Source organism: Seriola dumerili, unplaced genomic scaffold (assembly GCF_002260705.1).
Source record: "Seriola dumerili isolate Sdu_G_001 unplaced genomic scaffold, Sdu_1.0 BDQW01000002.1, whole genome shotgun sequence".
Classification (NCBI taxonomy): Eukaryota; Metazoa; Chordata; class Actinopteri; order Carangiformes; family Carangidae; genus Seriola; species Seriola dumerili.
Window position 1 is genome coordinate 3,039,294 of NW_019174257.1, and position 15,594 is coordinate 3,054,887.

The 15,594-nt window shown below is 39.2% G+C and overlaps 1 protein-coding gene across 3 annotated transcripts in view; it reads left to right on the top strand.

Annotated features, from left to right (window-relative positions):
* negr1 (neuronal growth regulator 1) overlaps window positions 1-15,594 on the top strand; it is a 131,969-nt gene that overhangs the window by 34,817 nt on the left and 81,558 nt on the right. For all 3 annotated transcript variants that reach the window (XM_022739306.1, XM_022739288.1, XM_022739297.1), the window contains exon 2: window positions 3,204-3,442. In XM_022739306.1, coding sequence (XP_022595027.1) covers window positions 3,204-3,442 — 239 coding nt within the window. The remainder of the gene's footprint in view (window positions 1-3,203; window positions 3,443-15,594) is intronic.

Below are 15,594 nucleotides of genomic sequence, written 5' to 3' on the forward strand. Positions count from 1 at the left end.
TACAGTAGTTATTATTTGACAGCATCAGCAGCAAAGGAACCAGCCACAGTAACAACACCTGAGACAGTGTGCAAATGTAAAAATTGGCTGCTTTAACACACCTTTATGAGGAGGTGTATAAATACTGCCGTCTGTATGGCTCCTTGGTGTGATATCACAAAGACAGGGAGATAACAATAATCATTTCTGGAGGGAGACTGCAAAGATACTCAGCAGTGATAAGCGAACTGCAAAAACAGCGAAAGAACATCAAGGACTGGTTCATCAAGATGAAGAAAAATGTCAAGTCTCTGAGTAGAGATCTTGGCCGGGTGAAGTGTCCTCCAGCCATACTTCTGGCACTACGGCTTTGTTTAAGTGATACTTCATCCCAAATTTATCCTTGAAAAGTGGCTGTTAAAAGTTTTTATTTACCTTCTTCACAGATAACAGCAGCTATATGATTGTTTTGAACAAACTGGTCCTGGAGAGCAGAGAAGCACGTGATGCTGCAGGTGTGGTGTGAGACCTTTTGATTAAGGTTGCCGCGGTAGTAGGTGTTGCCGGTGTTACACAGTGTTATACAGTTTTCAGGCACAGCCCTACGTAACTTGCCCATTTGCCCCCCCCACCCCCCCCCCCCCCCCCCCCCCCCCCCCCCCCCCCCCCCCCCCCCCCCCCCCCCTTTTTTTTTAAAGACATAAACCTATTTGGTTTATTTTCTCATGTCAGCGGTAGCACCCACGTTCATCAAATAGTTTTATCGTGACGAGAGGACTGTTGAGATCTCTAAAGCACCTATTTGGAAATATTTCATATTTTAACCCAACCTGATAATATTAATGAGGCTATCTGCAAAGGTGGCAGCATCTCGAGGTAACACTTCTAATCTACTGATATTGAGCAGAAATGTCCGGTGTAATCAGCACCACTGGTGTTGTCACAAGTTTATTACACAGTGGGTAAATTTCCACACCGTGGAATCCGAGCTTCTTTAAGTGGTAAAAAACCTGTCACCACTGAAGTACATTGTCACCAGCATGTAGTCAAGCCACAGCTTCTGCTTTTTTCGAAGGAGTAAAGTGTATAACAGCCACTTCTAAGCCTACATGGAGAGAATGTTTGATTCTGAAAGGACTATTTTTGATGAGAAAACAGAGAAATCAATAGCAACTACACTGGAGAACATGTTTTTACGGTTACCTTGTTTTACAAGGATATAACGATAAAAGCCCAGCAAGTTGTTGACAAGTTCTTCACATCAGTGGTTGTGTGCTGCACAGTGGATTGGCCTGAACAGTGGATTGTGCATTAATGTTCAGGCGTTAAGATCACACCCTCAGTGGTTCCTCTAAAGTGTGTTAAATTATTAGTCGCTGAAGGCCTTTTATCATATCATATCATTTTATCATCTTTTAACACTTTAAAGCTTTTTCTCTCAAAGGCAGAACATGCATTCAAAATTTACTGTATTGTTGCAATACTGCATTTTACATATGGAAAAGTGAGTTAAATTTGCACTTACATCCTGTAGACGTTGAAGAAATAAATAAATAATCTGCACCCTTAAATTCTTTAAAATCAAATGCATTCCTGTTTTGTTAACAAAAAAAGGAAAGAAACTTGCCCTGAGGCTCCTTCAGTAAATCTTGCCTAAAGCCAGAAACACCATGGCTCAGGTGGTCAATGGGCTAACTAACTGACAGGTCTGTGTGGACTTTACAAAGTACCTAGACCTCTTTCTTCTGTGGGTTTTTTTTAACTATCCATTCTCCATTGTTTGCCACTTTATTTTTTCACAATACCTCTAAGGCAATGCCTTCGCCTTCGCCTCGGGGAGACCAGCCTGGACTATACCATTGTCCTCTACTGCTTTCCTGACAGACACTTTCTTGGCATTGAGGGTAAAGAGCTTTGTGGTTAGTGCCAAACTGATTTCCTCGGTGGCTTTACTACTGGTGTTGGCTGTCTGCATGGCATGTCGACAACAGCTAAAGAGCCAAACTTGATTGCCTCTTTTCCTACTCATTATTACAGTATTTGTCACAGAGTATGATGCGATTCCTTAAGTCCAAACACTGCTGGAATGAGGAGTAAAAACAACTGCGCTCTGACAGTGGTGACCCTAGACTCATCATGTCGTGCAATTTCCTGATCCTTTGTCTCAGTAGAATTAGCTTAGAAAAGGAAAATGTATTGGCCTCAGTAATGGTAACACATGAATCAGTCCTAGACTACAGCGTTGTCAGAGCCAGGGATGTTTGATTATTTGTGGCTGGGCTGAAGGCCTATACTTTGTTTACTCACTATTCACTTTTGCATAGATGCTCACATTGTAAAGCTATGTGCAAATACAGCCAGGAGTTGTAATTGTGAATCATGATTAAAAAAAAAGGAAAAACATATACACTACTATTTGCACTATGTTTTTACAGTCAGTCTAGAGGAACCTAATGTGTGGTGAATTTTATTTCTTTGGTCAGTTGTATTCTCTCTTTTGTCAATTTTTTCTTCATTCTGCGTTTATTGAATGTCCACTGTCCTCACTGGGCCTTCTAAACCTTTTAACAAAACAAAACTGCACAAGCCTGAATACCACTTCACAGTTGTCATAAATGGAGGTACACTTGTGCTTAATTAGCTGCTTGAATATAAATTTCTATGTCTACTACACCAGACTTTGACAGAGAAGTGCACTTTCACTAGAAGTCTTTGTCTGTTTAGACACACCAACGACAATAGAGCAATCATTCTTATGCCCAACCATTACTCATGGCTCTGGCTATTTTAAAACAGCTTTAACAGGTTGAATCATACCCTCCAGGTGCTTAAAGTTCTGTCTTTTATGACTCACTTTCTGGCACATTACCCATTCCTGTCTATAACTAAAGTTTATCCTTCCTTTGGTCCACATGCTCCCTGGTCTTGCATTAAAAAAAATGAATACTGAGCATTGCACATTTTCAGGATGTATGTTTATACGATAAGGACTTGGGGAGAACTTATAAACACACACACACACACACACACACACACACACACACACACACACACACACACACACACACACACACACACACACAATCCTTCTCCTCCTCAGAGATGTCTCTAATGGATAATATACTATTTAGACAGCAAACACAATGACTTCATATTTTCAAAAATATTTGCTATTTCAGTTGTCATTTCCCCAGATCTAACTGAGGTGTTTCCTGTCACTGTAGGTGCTACCTGTTGGATGGGATCTCTAAAGGAGCCTGGCTGAACCGCTCAAGCATCATATTCGCAGGGAACGACAAGTGGTCTGTGGACCCACGAGTGTCCATCGTGTCCAGTGTTGGCGACAAACATGAGTACAGCCTTCAGATACAGAAAGTGGATGTAACTGACGATGGCCAGTACACATGCTCCATTCAGAGTGAGCGCAATCCACGGCCAAAGCTTCTCAACCTTATTGTAAAAGGTACGTATAGGTAATCCATGTTGTTCTGTACAGGGACTTGTCTATGTGTGAGCCCTTTTCTTTGTATGTGTGTATATTTGAACAAGTATCAACAAACAATTGTCAGGATTTACACCCTTTCCATTAGTAGGTAGCGATGGATTTCAGTTGTCTGCGCCTGTATATAGTATCCTCTTTGATATCCGACTGGTGGCTGCAGTATTTTGGAGGATCATTTCTGCATACTTTTATATAATTTTTGTCCTCCTCTGCCTTTATTTATCTAACATCTTGTTTGTTACTTATTACACGGATCATTTAGCCAACAGAATGTTCATAGCGAGTCCGACAGTATTCTTGTGTGGCCCGTGTACCTAATGGTCACAGGTGTATCTTGCACCATCTGTGCAGTAAAAATGTCTGTCATTCTCTTGTAGTCTTAGTTAGAACAAGAGCTTTATCCGTTATTGCTTGCGTAAAATAACAAGATAAAATCTCCTCAGCAGAGACATTTCTTCTGTGGAGGCAAACTGACATTGTAGGGTACATTTTGTGCCTGTAGGCGATACAACACAGAGTAGAAGCCTGTTGGTTTAAATGACTGCAGGCAGACTATGTAGCTTTAATCAAGCCTCCCTGGGTTTGGTCACAGCAGGTAACAAAATAAGATGTGATTTTTTAGAACTCTTAGCTGTATCCTGTCTTGTTATTCACATGCTGTACATACTACTGCACTTGTTAACAGGTGGTAAGGCTTTGAATTAACATGAAAGTGAAACTACCATTGAGCTCTTGAGAAGCTGTCCAGATTGAGCCCCGGTTTGGGGAACAACAAGGTCGATAGGTGTATTTGCATTTACGGGACATTAGGTTGTGGGCACAGAGAACTTATTGACAACAGAATCCTAATTATTTGTTGGAGTAACAGGGTGATGGCTAAGTTTGTATACTGATGGTGCCTATACAGGAAAACAGCCCCACTGAAAATCCATCTGTTCTATTTCACTTAAATAGGCTGATGCCAAGATTTACTGCATGTATGGGCCAGTCTGAATATGTTTAGACAGTAATATTAATAAGAATCTTATCAGACAAGCTGTCAAAGGAAAAGACAGTTCATTACATTCTACTTTTAATTACAGTATTTATTTCACAACTGTAGTATGATGGCCCGCATTCACTGTCCACTGCTCTCATCCTTGTTGTAGCTCAAAGCAGAAAACAGATGTAGTACAAACGCATACCAAATTATTTTTATTCTGTTTTCAAGCCAAGGTTAGGATTAATTTCAATAGAACATGATGTTGGAATATGCATATTTCCACACAATCAGCATAGTATTAATAGAAGAGGTAAGGGTCGGAAACACACTATTGTAGATGTGTGAGCTGTGATATGTGAAATGTGCAAGTAGGACACAGCTCTCCAGCTGGCATTGCTTTCATGACATATGGAGTGAGCTTAGAGAATTGTTTTAGGGGTGTGATTATACCTGCAGTTTGTTTTGTTTGGTCTAAACCATAATTTAAAATATTTGTTTTATCTTTATCCAGACTGTAAAAACACTACAACTTGTTATAAAAAAAAAAAAGAAAAAGAAAAAAAAAATCATATCAATTCCCAAACAGTCTGGACAGTGTTTTGGTAAACTGTCATCCTTTGACGTTGCAGATTTCACTTGGGATGAACACAACAGTCAAAACAAACCTTCTCAGGTGTTTGCACCTGTTAAGAAAACATTAGAAAATACCACACTATGAGCAGTAACACAGAAAGCAGTGTGCTCTCTGCTCATTTTGTTATTTGAGATTTTCTAAGCTGTTGGCTTTCATATGTCAACATCCATCTTCTTGCGCTGTACTTATAAAACGGAGTGGGTGTAGGGTGGTACTGCACCAGTTTGAGCATGCCCTAAATGCCTTTTGAATTATTGTGCTTGTTTATGTGGTTGTCTGTTACACTGGCAGGCACGTGGCTGTTGATAAGAGTGCAGCTCACCTCACTCCCCTTGAAAATGGCCCACTGGTTAACAAGCCTGTCCCCTTATCAGAGGGTCACAGAGTTAAAACCCTCTGTAATTTGGAAGTGTCCCAGATTGTGACAATGAACATCTACTGGCTCACTTAATGTTTGTTTGATGTCGATACACATAAGCTCCATGTGTAAAATATAAATGCAGTGCTCTATCAGCAACTTGTCAGCACGTCACAGTGCACCATGGTACTTTGCAGTTACAGCGACTGTCCCATAGCTGAAAGGTCACAGGGGCAGTCTCTGCTTCTGCCAGTGTGTCCATCAATAGCACTGTGTCTTGTTATACTTCCCTTAAGCAAGCAACCCTTCCTTCTGTACTGCAGTTCTTCTTCCTCTTTTTCCCTCTTGTTTCCTCCTGGCGGGTAATGATGTCAACTCTCATAGAACCTGTCAACTTATCAGTATTGGCCTCAACATTGACTTAAGAAGTGGACTGAGTATTGACCAGATGTGACCAATCAACAATAAACATTTAAATAGTTGATATGTGATGAGGGCATTTTTTGACGAAGTTACTGCTATTAATCATCCTGCACATCCTGCATGCCCTTTCCAATAAATGCATTTTAATGCAAACACAGTAGAGGCTTTTACTGTGAAACTGTGTGTTGGTGATGCCATTTGAAGTTAGCTGACATTACTAAAAGTTGACTTTATAAAGTTTTCCTAAAAGTACATTCTCTGCACTTTTTGTAGATAAGTCAATTTGAAACATGAACAAAGTAACTGAAGATATTACCACCTTTAACAGAGATCAATAAAGGAGAACAGCTCAGAAAACAAGGACTCACATTAAATCTTACAATGAACATTGTGCAACTGTAGTTTCACTGAGTTCTTTTCTGTGAGGAAGTGTAATACAGGTTTTTGGTTTGGTGAAAAAAAGAGCACTGGTATTAAATTGATACATGGTATTGGCAGGTACCATGTGTTTTTGTATCAGGAGAGAAAAAGTCAGAGTAGTGCATCCCATCAAATTCGAGCTTATTGCAGGTCATAATGTTATTATGAAAAGGTAGTTAAAATTAGATTTACCTGTGAGTCCATGGGTCATAACAGGATACTCCTAGGATGACTAATTTAACAGTATTGGCAATATAAAGCTCCATCCATGTCCACCTAGCTCCAGCTGTCAAAATTGCTCCATTGTCTTTCCATTAAAACACTGGAGCCCTTTCCTGATGTACAGTCCTGTGAGTTAGTGAACTGTGGAGTGGCTAAGTTTCACATGACATTCACACTGACAGCGAGTAGAGCTGCTTTGGTTTAAACAGTCACTTTGCCTCTGTTTCAGCGATGTTTTACAGGTGCCCCTTGCCTCTAAATATACCTGTGATAAACCGCAGTCAGCTGCTTGGCAGGCAGTAATAGTCACTACAGGACCATCATGTTTCGTAGATGTTGGCTTTCTGAAGAACATTCTGTAATGGGAATCTTACCAGGGGTGTTTCGGGTCATGGCAGCTCCTCACCACTGGCCATATGGCCACAATCAAACCGAAGCTAATGTGCCAGCTGTCAGCTGTATAATACATTTTGCAATGCCCAGAATTCCTGATGGATGTGACCTAGGGGCTAAGATTTGGCAACAGTTTGACCTACAAATACCAATTGTTGTTCTACAGTTCACAAATGGAACATGCTGGTAATTTTAGTCAGTGATGGCTCAGTTATACTCTGAGACAGGTGTTTTTAAAACAATAGTATGGTTAGATAAAGCTTATAAAAATAGCAATTTCATGGAAAAAAAAGTTCACAACATGTTAAGAACCAAGAGTCAGAGCAACAGCTGGACAGTGATACAAGAAAACAAAAATATTCTACAGTGACAACAACAGACTGGTTAAGATGATGATTGGACAATATAACTGTACAAGAGAAAATTGAACATAGAGTTCCATAAATATGCTTTGCACTTGTTACTTTTACTATTATCAGCTATTCGTAAAGCTTGATGGTGTTTCGATTATGTGTCTAATTCTGCTTTTAAGTATCCCGGCAAATGGGTCGCCAGACGTTGAGACAGAGCTCTGTATCCGAATGTGAGCAGCAGACAGGAAGTATGTTGAGGTACAGATGACTCACTCCAGCTGATAAATGCCTACGGTCATGTTTCTGACAGGGTACTCAAGGTAGTTAAAAAATTTGCTTCATTATATTGCCAGACACTCTGTCATTACTCTTTTTTTATATGGGCCTATAACATATGTGTGCTATTATGCCATATCCATATTCACACCATATTGTACTTTTGTTTATTTACTTTGTCAAACTCTGTGTTGTGAATCATTACCTGTCACTGTGCGGTACTTGTGTACACATGCTTAAGCTCACTCATGGAGAACAGAGGGATTTCTTTACAGATGAAATGTAGCAAGGGAGCAGCTCTGTCATGTTGCAGAGGCTTCTGGGAGCATGCTGTTTTTTCATCTACTGAAAGGAAAGGGAAGACTTGCTAAGAAAAAAAGACACTTTAATCTGGGCTTTTCAGTCCAAGCATACAACATTTATTAATGCTGCGACACGAATGTTACAGTTGAAGTAAAAGGATTTCATGGCATTGGATTTTTTTGGCAGTTTTGCTTTGCTAGACAGTGCTCCATGAGGAGTAACAGAAAATCAGAGCAAAGAGCAATTACTGCATATGTATGAAAATATGCTATGGTCTCAACTCATTTCAGGTGCATGAAAGGGTCCTTGACTGACTGATCCACTGTGCAATTATGTCTATCTGAGATGCATATCTATGTCAGCGGTACTGGGTGGCTTTCTGGTATTTGGTTATGTCATTTTAATTTAGTCAACACATGTATAAAAATATTTTACCAATGTGTTAGTTGTGGGAAGAATGCTAAAATGCCATGTGTTACAAAAACCTTTCAACTTTTAATGTCAATGAGAAATAGCCATTCATTTTATTAAAAAAAAGCCACACATGAACAGTGTTTTCTTATCCTAAACACACCAACAGTTTTACTTATTGTCACTCTTCTTAACACATGAATCACATGCTGCAGCATTAAAGGCATGGGGTTATATATGGCTCTGCCTGCACCCTCATCTTTCAGAATCATTTTATCTCTGCGTGACATTTATCCCCCTAGAGACCTTGTGTCACCTCAGCAAATTAGACGTTTGCATCTGTGCCTCTCTTCCCCCATCGCTTCATTGCCATGAAACAGAGCCTACAAGAAGTGAGAAAATTGTGGAATTTAAAACACACCACTATTGCACCAGCATTACAGCTCAGAATCACACGATTTAAAGGGCACAGCCTCAGTATGATATTTGTTCTCTAAGTTCTTCTTTAAAATGAAAGAAATCTGAAGCTCCATATGCTGATGGTGAAAAATAACTCAATATAATACTGATGCTGAGAGCACTGTCGGTAAGATGTGCCAGCAGATGCAGAGAAACCTATGAGAATATTAATATTCTGTACAGTGATGCAAATGTGACGCAATGGCTATTGCAAAAGTGTTGTTGCTGCATCACACCAGGAAAAATGTTTATCACAGTGCTCAACTTCAAATCTACCTGTGCCTAAATGGGTCTCTCACATAATCTCAGCCAAAAGCAATAATCATCAGGGCCATCGGGGTCTGCTGAATTACTCAAAGGGTCCATGTTTTCCTCCAGGTACATTTGGCACAGGTAACTGCTGAGCAGTTAAACCCTTCCTTTAAATACTTGACTTAACAAGATTAAACTGAATGGGTTCTGCCCTGTGGCTGTGCACTGATTATGGAGCAAAACTGATGTGACATCACCGACAACCTGAACTATGACCACTAGCTGCTCGTGGTCCACATCATCTGAGTTTTCTTTCTTTTTGTTTTACTACTATACTGTTCTGCTGATCCCCATCTGCATATCCTCATCTCCACCATCCATATGATGACCTATTTACAGTCTACCCTGACCATTATCTGATGTAGCATACAGAGGAATGAGAGATTGGTATCAAAACCAACCAGCCCTTCTACACATCACATGATTACCATCCTCCTCAGCCGCCATTCTTTTCCTCCCTCTCTGTTAATTAAGATTGTAGATGTGATAATGTATTAAATATGCACAGCACCTCTCATCTAAGAATATCTTGTCACAGCGAGAAGGGGGAAAGAGGCACACTTCCCTTCACCAGTAACTGCTCACATGGGCATTGCTAATGTGTTTCAAGCTTTCGTCGCTAAAACCCCAAAACTGTAGGCCGAGGGTGTTTGAGCTGACAAATTAATTCAGAGGAATCTTGCTGACATGTCGTAGTCTGAATCAGGTTTCTGCATCTTCCATCAAATTATCACAGAGTGACGTGGTACTTCATAGGGTTAACATTTTCACAAATGTGAGGCGTAATCCTGCATGTGATGAAAATGTTTTGGACATTAATATGGATCAGAGCGGATCCATGGTGAAAACTCATCGCCCCCGCCCATGGAGTGAGTCTGTCTGGGAAGAGTATTTCTCAGCAAGAAGTGAGATGGAGGGTTAAACCTCCAGGTCGTCGCTCCTCTCTTTGATGTCAGGACAGAGATAGAGTATAATTACAGAGTAGAGCCTAAAAAGGCCCAGTAAAACTCTGTTTATTCTTAATATGCTATGATTCTGTCACTCTCATTAATTTCTAGGTGCATTAAAAATAGATTCATTGCGTCACAACCTCAGTCTTCAAATACGTTCCTATCAAATACACTTTCACAAATTAATACACAGAATGAACACCTTTTCAGTGGCGGGCCTCCCTCATATACTGGTGTGGATACCTCTTGAGGATTATATATCAATACTCTAAAGTTTAAGCATAATTGCAACCTAGCTCTACCTAGCTTTTTATTCACTTAAAAATAGATTGCACTGTTTGGACATATTGATTAAACAATTTCCTATTTAAACCTGGTCTCAAGTAACAGTTTAATATTAAATTCTAGATTGTTCATTGATACATAGCAGAATATTTTGTCAATAGTTGCTGTTACTCACTGAAAGATGAAAGGGAATGTTGCTATTAGAGAGGCAATTTTCTGTAATAGCCTATAAATTCTATAAAAATAGGTTGAAGAAGTCATTCTCCTAACTGGGTAGACATTTCAGTAAATTAAGTCTGCACACCCACAGGTGTTATTTCTTAACACAGACATAAAGTGGTTATTGTGGCTCCTTTAATGAGTTTTGAGTGTGATCTTCTGAACTGGAAATCTACCCATCACTTCTTTCTATCCTTATCTAACATATCTGCATTTCATACATTTTAAGTGAACAGTAACTGGCTGACCCTCCTGGTTGATCCCCACTCACATGTATAATATACAGTGGTGGAAGAAGCACTCCTATATATCTTTCACCTAAGTCAGCAAAAGGCACTTAAATTAACAAAAGCAGAAGTACTTTTTGGGCAGAACCATCACTCTTTCACAGTGTTAAATTACTATATAATATTATTGGAATATTATTGCCAATGCGTTTACACATGAGCAGAATTCTTATGTTACAGCTAGCTGAGGTGAATAGTTGAATCGTTTAATCTGTAGCACTACATCATTTTATAAACTGATTATATGATTTGTTTGTAAAATCATAGTCTAGTTAGTAACTTTAGCAGTCACATAATGTCAATGAATGAAAAAGCACAATATTTCCCTCTGCCTTGTAGTGGAATAGAATACAACTCTGTCTCCTAGAAATTACGTTCATATACAGCTAAACGGCAACAGCAAATATGTTTTGTAGGACACGTAAACACTGGCTGGATTACATTCAGGGACAAAGTGTTTTTCTGAATGAATAAAGTGCCACATAAACATATTAAAAGCAGCAGATTCACAAGGAGGTAGTTGGGGTGCATGGTGGATGTATAAAGTCCACAAATGTCACACCAGAGACCGGGGTTTCCATCCAGAGTCTTGTTCAGGCAACAAAAGCACTTTGGTTAAGGAGAGGGAAAGATCCTAAATAAACACATTTGGTCTGAAGTCACTGTGAGGTTTTTCTGTATTAAATCAGACCACAGTCTTTCTCTAATCTTAACTAAGTGCAGTGAGTGTTGAAACATCATCATAAAAAACTATTAATGCTGTAGTCAGTCAAACAAACAACAAAACAAATACATTGTCTGTGAATATTTTACTGATGTGTTCAGTATGAACTTATTTGCGACGAGCCAAATATGTAAATTAACAACATATACTCATTACGTTAACAGGAAAGGTATTCCGGTCACAGTTATGTTTAGTTGTATATCCATGTCATTTCCGGAACACAGGGTTGTAGGTACAGTATAGTACTTGAGTAAATGTGTTTACTTTATACCATGATAATATGTGGTCTTATAAATGTGTAAAGCAGTGTGGACAGGATCACATAAATTTTGTAGTCCTTTGATTGTGCTTTAAAAAAAAAATTGGCTTCATCATTAATACTAGTTGTATTTTAAAAAAGCTAAAATCCCTTGATCCTAATAAAACCAAGGATGTGTTGTAAGCTATGTTACAGTTGAAAGCAGCGCAGGAAAAAGGTGGACCCCGACGCAGGCACGCAGGTTGGCTGAAGTAGTGTGGTAACTTTTAATGAAAAAATAACAGGCTTACTGGCAGATGAGATGACAAGACACACATAGGTATCCAGGAACAAGCAACAGAGGCCTGTATTATCGAGCAGGATTTGGGGGTTAGCGAGGTAACCTTATGGTTAACCCTGGCTTTTCTAGGGTTTCGACTATGGTTCACTTCTTATCAGGGTACATCACCGTGGTAACTTATGCTGCACACCTAACCTACTCTGGAGCATCTTAATCTTACATAAAGTCAAAACCTGTCAACAGCCCAAACACTGACCAGTCAGGTCACTGGAAAACCAGTCATCATTCCTGCAGAATCCCAACATGGACAAAAGAGTTTATCACACGAAATAACTACATAATTACTATTAAAGCTTAATTTTAATTGAACTGAATTATTTGATTCATAACAGGATTCCTGACAGTGTTGATACTTTTACACTGTTCTTCCATCACTGTTGTCTTAAAATGATGAAATGAAAATGAAAAATGATCCACACACTGTTAAATATGATGATTATAAGTCAACTTTTCAGTCATACATCAACTGCTTCTCCTCTCTTCACTCCTCCTGCTTTGGCAGCAGAAACAGTCTGACATTAACTCTTTTTTTTAATCTGCATCACATATACATAATAGTTTGCTCATCACTGGATGAAAGAGCAAAAGTACTCACTCAGCAAGAAACTTAATAGTATTTTTTGTACTTATTTACAGTATATCCTTAGCCTGACTTTATATAGTTGGAAACTATTTCTAGTGTGTCTGTTCTACTCTAATTATGTGATCATATTATTTATATATCACTTTTGGATGATGCTGTAACCAAGTTTACTGGCAGATATTACTGTGTCTTCTCATATCATATTAATTACTCTATTCATGGTCCTGATGATGTTGCTTGTAATTAACAAATCTGCGTATTTCATATGAACGCGCTCATAGCCAGATAGGAAAAGTCAGAGTTAACTGAGCCAATTCACAACCAGCTTTGTGATACAGGTTGCCCTGGACAGCCAGTGTTAGGCTCAGTGAAGCCAGATACCCATCATGGGTATGTTGAACTCGCTTCGTAGTACAGGCACCAGGGAAATCAACTCAGGTACATGGGTATACGGGTACACAGGTACATGGGTACAGAGGATTCAGCACGTGAGGAACAACAGTGATCATACGTAGATGAACTAACCAAAAATGAGCACAACACAGAGACTAAATACACAAGAAGGCAAGGGTAAGACAATCGGACAGGCAGGAAAGACACAAGGGCAGGAAGTAAAACAACCAACAGACATACAAGTGAATTTCAAAATAAAACAGGAAAAAAATTGTCCAGACATGAAGTCACTCAGAGGGGCCGATTGTGACAAGCTACATGCTTATGTGACATTATTCAAATTACACTGGCTGACACGTATGACTAAGCTTGTTTTACAGCTACAATTAAAGCAATTTTCGCTCAGATCTTATTCAAATCTTGTTTAATTTGTTAGGTTTCAATGTAAATATGAATATTAGTGAGTGGAGATAATGGTGTTGAGGTTATTTGCTGTAATTGTTGTGTAATGTAACTTTAGTTGGCATCCAAGTAAAAAATAAAAGCAGACACTGTGACCAGACCAATGCAGTAGTTCTTCATTACTGTATTTGTGCTATGAGAAGACGATAGTGAATCAGTGTTACTGCCCACCACCGGAATAATTGTGTATCAAGACTCTCAGTGGAATAACAATGCATTAAAACAGCTAGTCATGCCATTGATATTGCAGGCAAAGTGTAGAGAGAACGTGAGTGTGTCTAAAGGAACAGGTTTGCCATTATGGCCCCTGACATTTAGTTAGCCGCTAATCATTGCCGTTTGTGTGTGTGTGTGTGTGTGTGTGTGTGTGAGTTTGTGAATCCCTATCTTAGCCCCTGTAAATTTCTCTCCTCTATTATGTGTTTGCACATGCATGCATCATTGTATGTGTGTGTCCTCATGCACGCATTTGCGTAGGTGATTGTGTGCTTGTGCGCTCACAATAATGTGACTCCTCATCACAGAAATAGCTGATATTAGCTATGGTTAATTAAAATGAGCAAGGACAAAGGTCAGCCTCTCAGCTCTCACGTCTCTCTTCTCTAGAGAGGGAATGGATACAACATGAGTGGAGAGGAACTTGGGCATTTTTTTTTTTTTATGTGGGAACTTCGAATAGTTGATCTTTACAGCTAAAACAACATTGTCACTCTCCACATTTTTTCTGCCACATTTGCCTTAACCTGCGTGGCTCAATGTATCAGAGTTCTGGAAAGTCTCATGGTGTCAGGTTGACACCACCTAAAACACTTAAGACTTACACAAAGAAGAGAAAGACAAGAGCATTATTTCTTACTCGTGAGGAGAACGGACAGAGATATGCTCAGTTACAATCTCCAACCCGCTCTGAAGCATATTCCGCCGAACCCTTTCTTTTTATTATCTTTGGGCGTTCCCTAGTTACATGAATGTTGCTGCTCTAAAGGGTAGGGGTCACACAGCAGCAACATGATGTACACTCAAATACATTAGCGTAACGGTGCATCAACTTTGCAACATATGATGTGAAACCAGCCTAAACTGGTTTCATCTTGACTGTGGTTTGGGTGCACTTCCTGTTTCTCCAAGATAGCTCATGCTCTGGCTGACTTATCAGCCTGCAGACACTCAGCTGCGGTTTCCTGTAAGATAGCTCAAATACAAAGCAGACTGCACACACCGTTAGTATGAAGTAGTTAATACATAATGGTAGACAATATGGGATAACTTATGTACAATTATTCTATCACATGGAAAGCTTGATTTCTCTCTGCATGACAATTCTGGACCTACTTCACTCACTGAATACCAAAGTGATGTTTTTGTGCTCTTTGTACTTTGAAATGCATGTTTACAATTGTACATCAAAATGAGCTTCAGATTACAGTAATGGGGTTGTTCCAAAGCAGAAAATTTAGACTTACTCCCAGAGAATTTTCTTGGACGCTGTTGTGCTTCAGTTATCCTTCCTTTTCCAATTCATTCTCTATTTGCCTGAATTTGTGGATAACATTAGATTAACATGATGTCGCTCACTGTTGCTCACAGTAGTAAATATTTAATGAAACACTGCAAGTCGTCATGGTGCACAAGACACTCCAACAATGATTAAAATGAATAATAATAATAACTGGCTTTTCTCTTCAACACTGTGAAAGCCAAAAGTTTAAACAGTGATAATAGTCACGGAAAAATGCGCTTAGTACAGCATTACAGGTGTCACCATGTTTTCTTTGCCTAAACTGAAGAGAGGGCCACACCTTTAAGACAGACTGTCATCAGTCCTGTTTTATCAGTTTACCTTATTGCTGCTATTAACCAAGTTCCCCTATTACCTGTGTTAATTTGCTTTTGCTGCCAATTTCCTTTAATGCAAACTCAACATTTCTTTCATGTTTACCTGTTATCATGGTAAGTTGAGCATAACGTACATTTCCACAGTGTTATTTGTATCAATACCATAACAACCTGACTGAATTGCTGTTGTGTTTTCATTTTGTTTTTCAGTCAGACATGTTGTTCATGT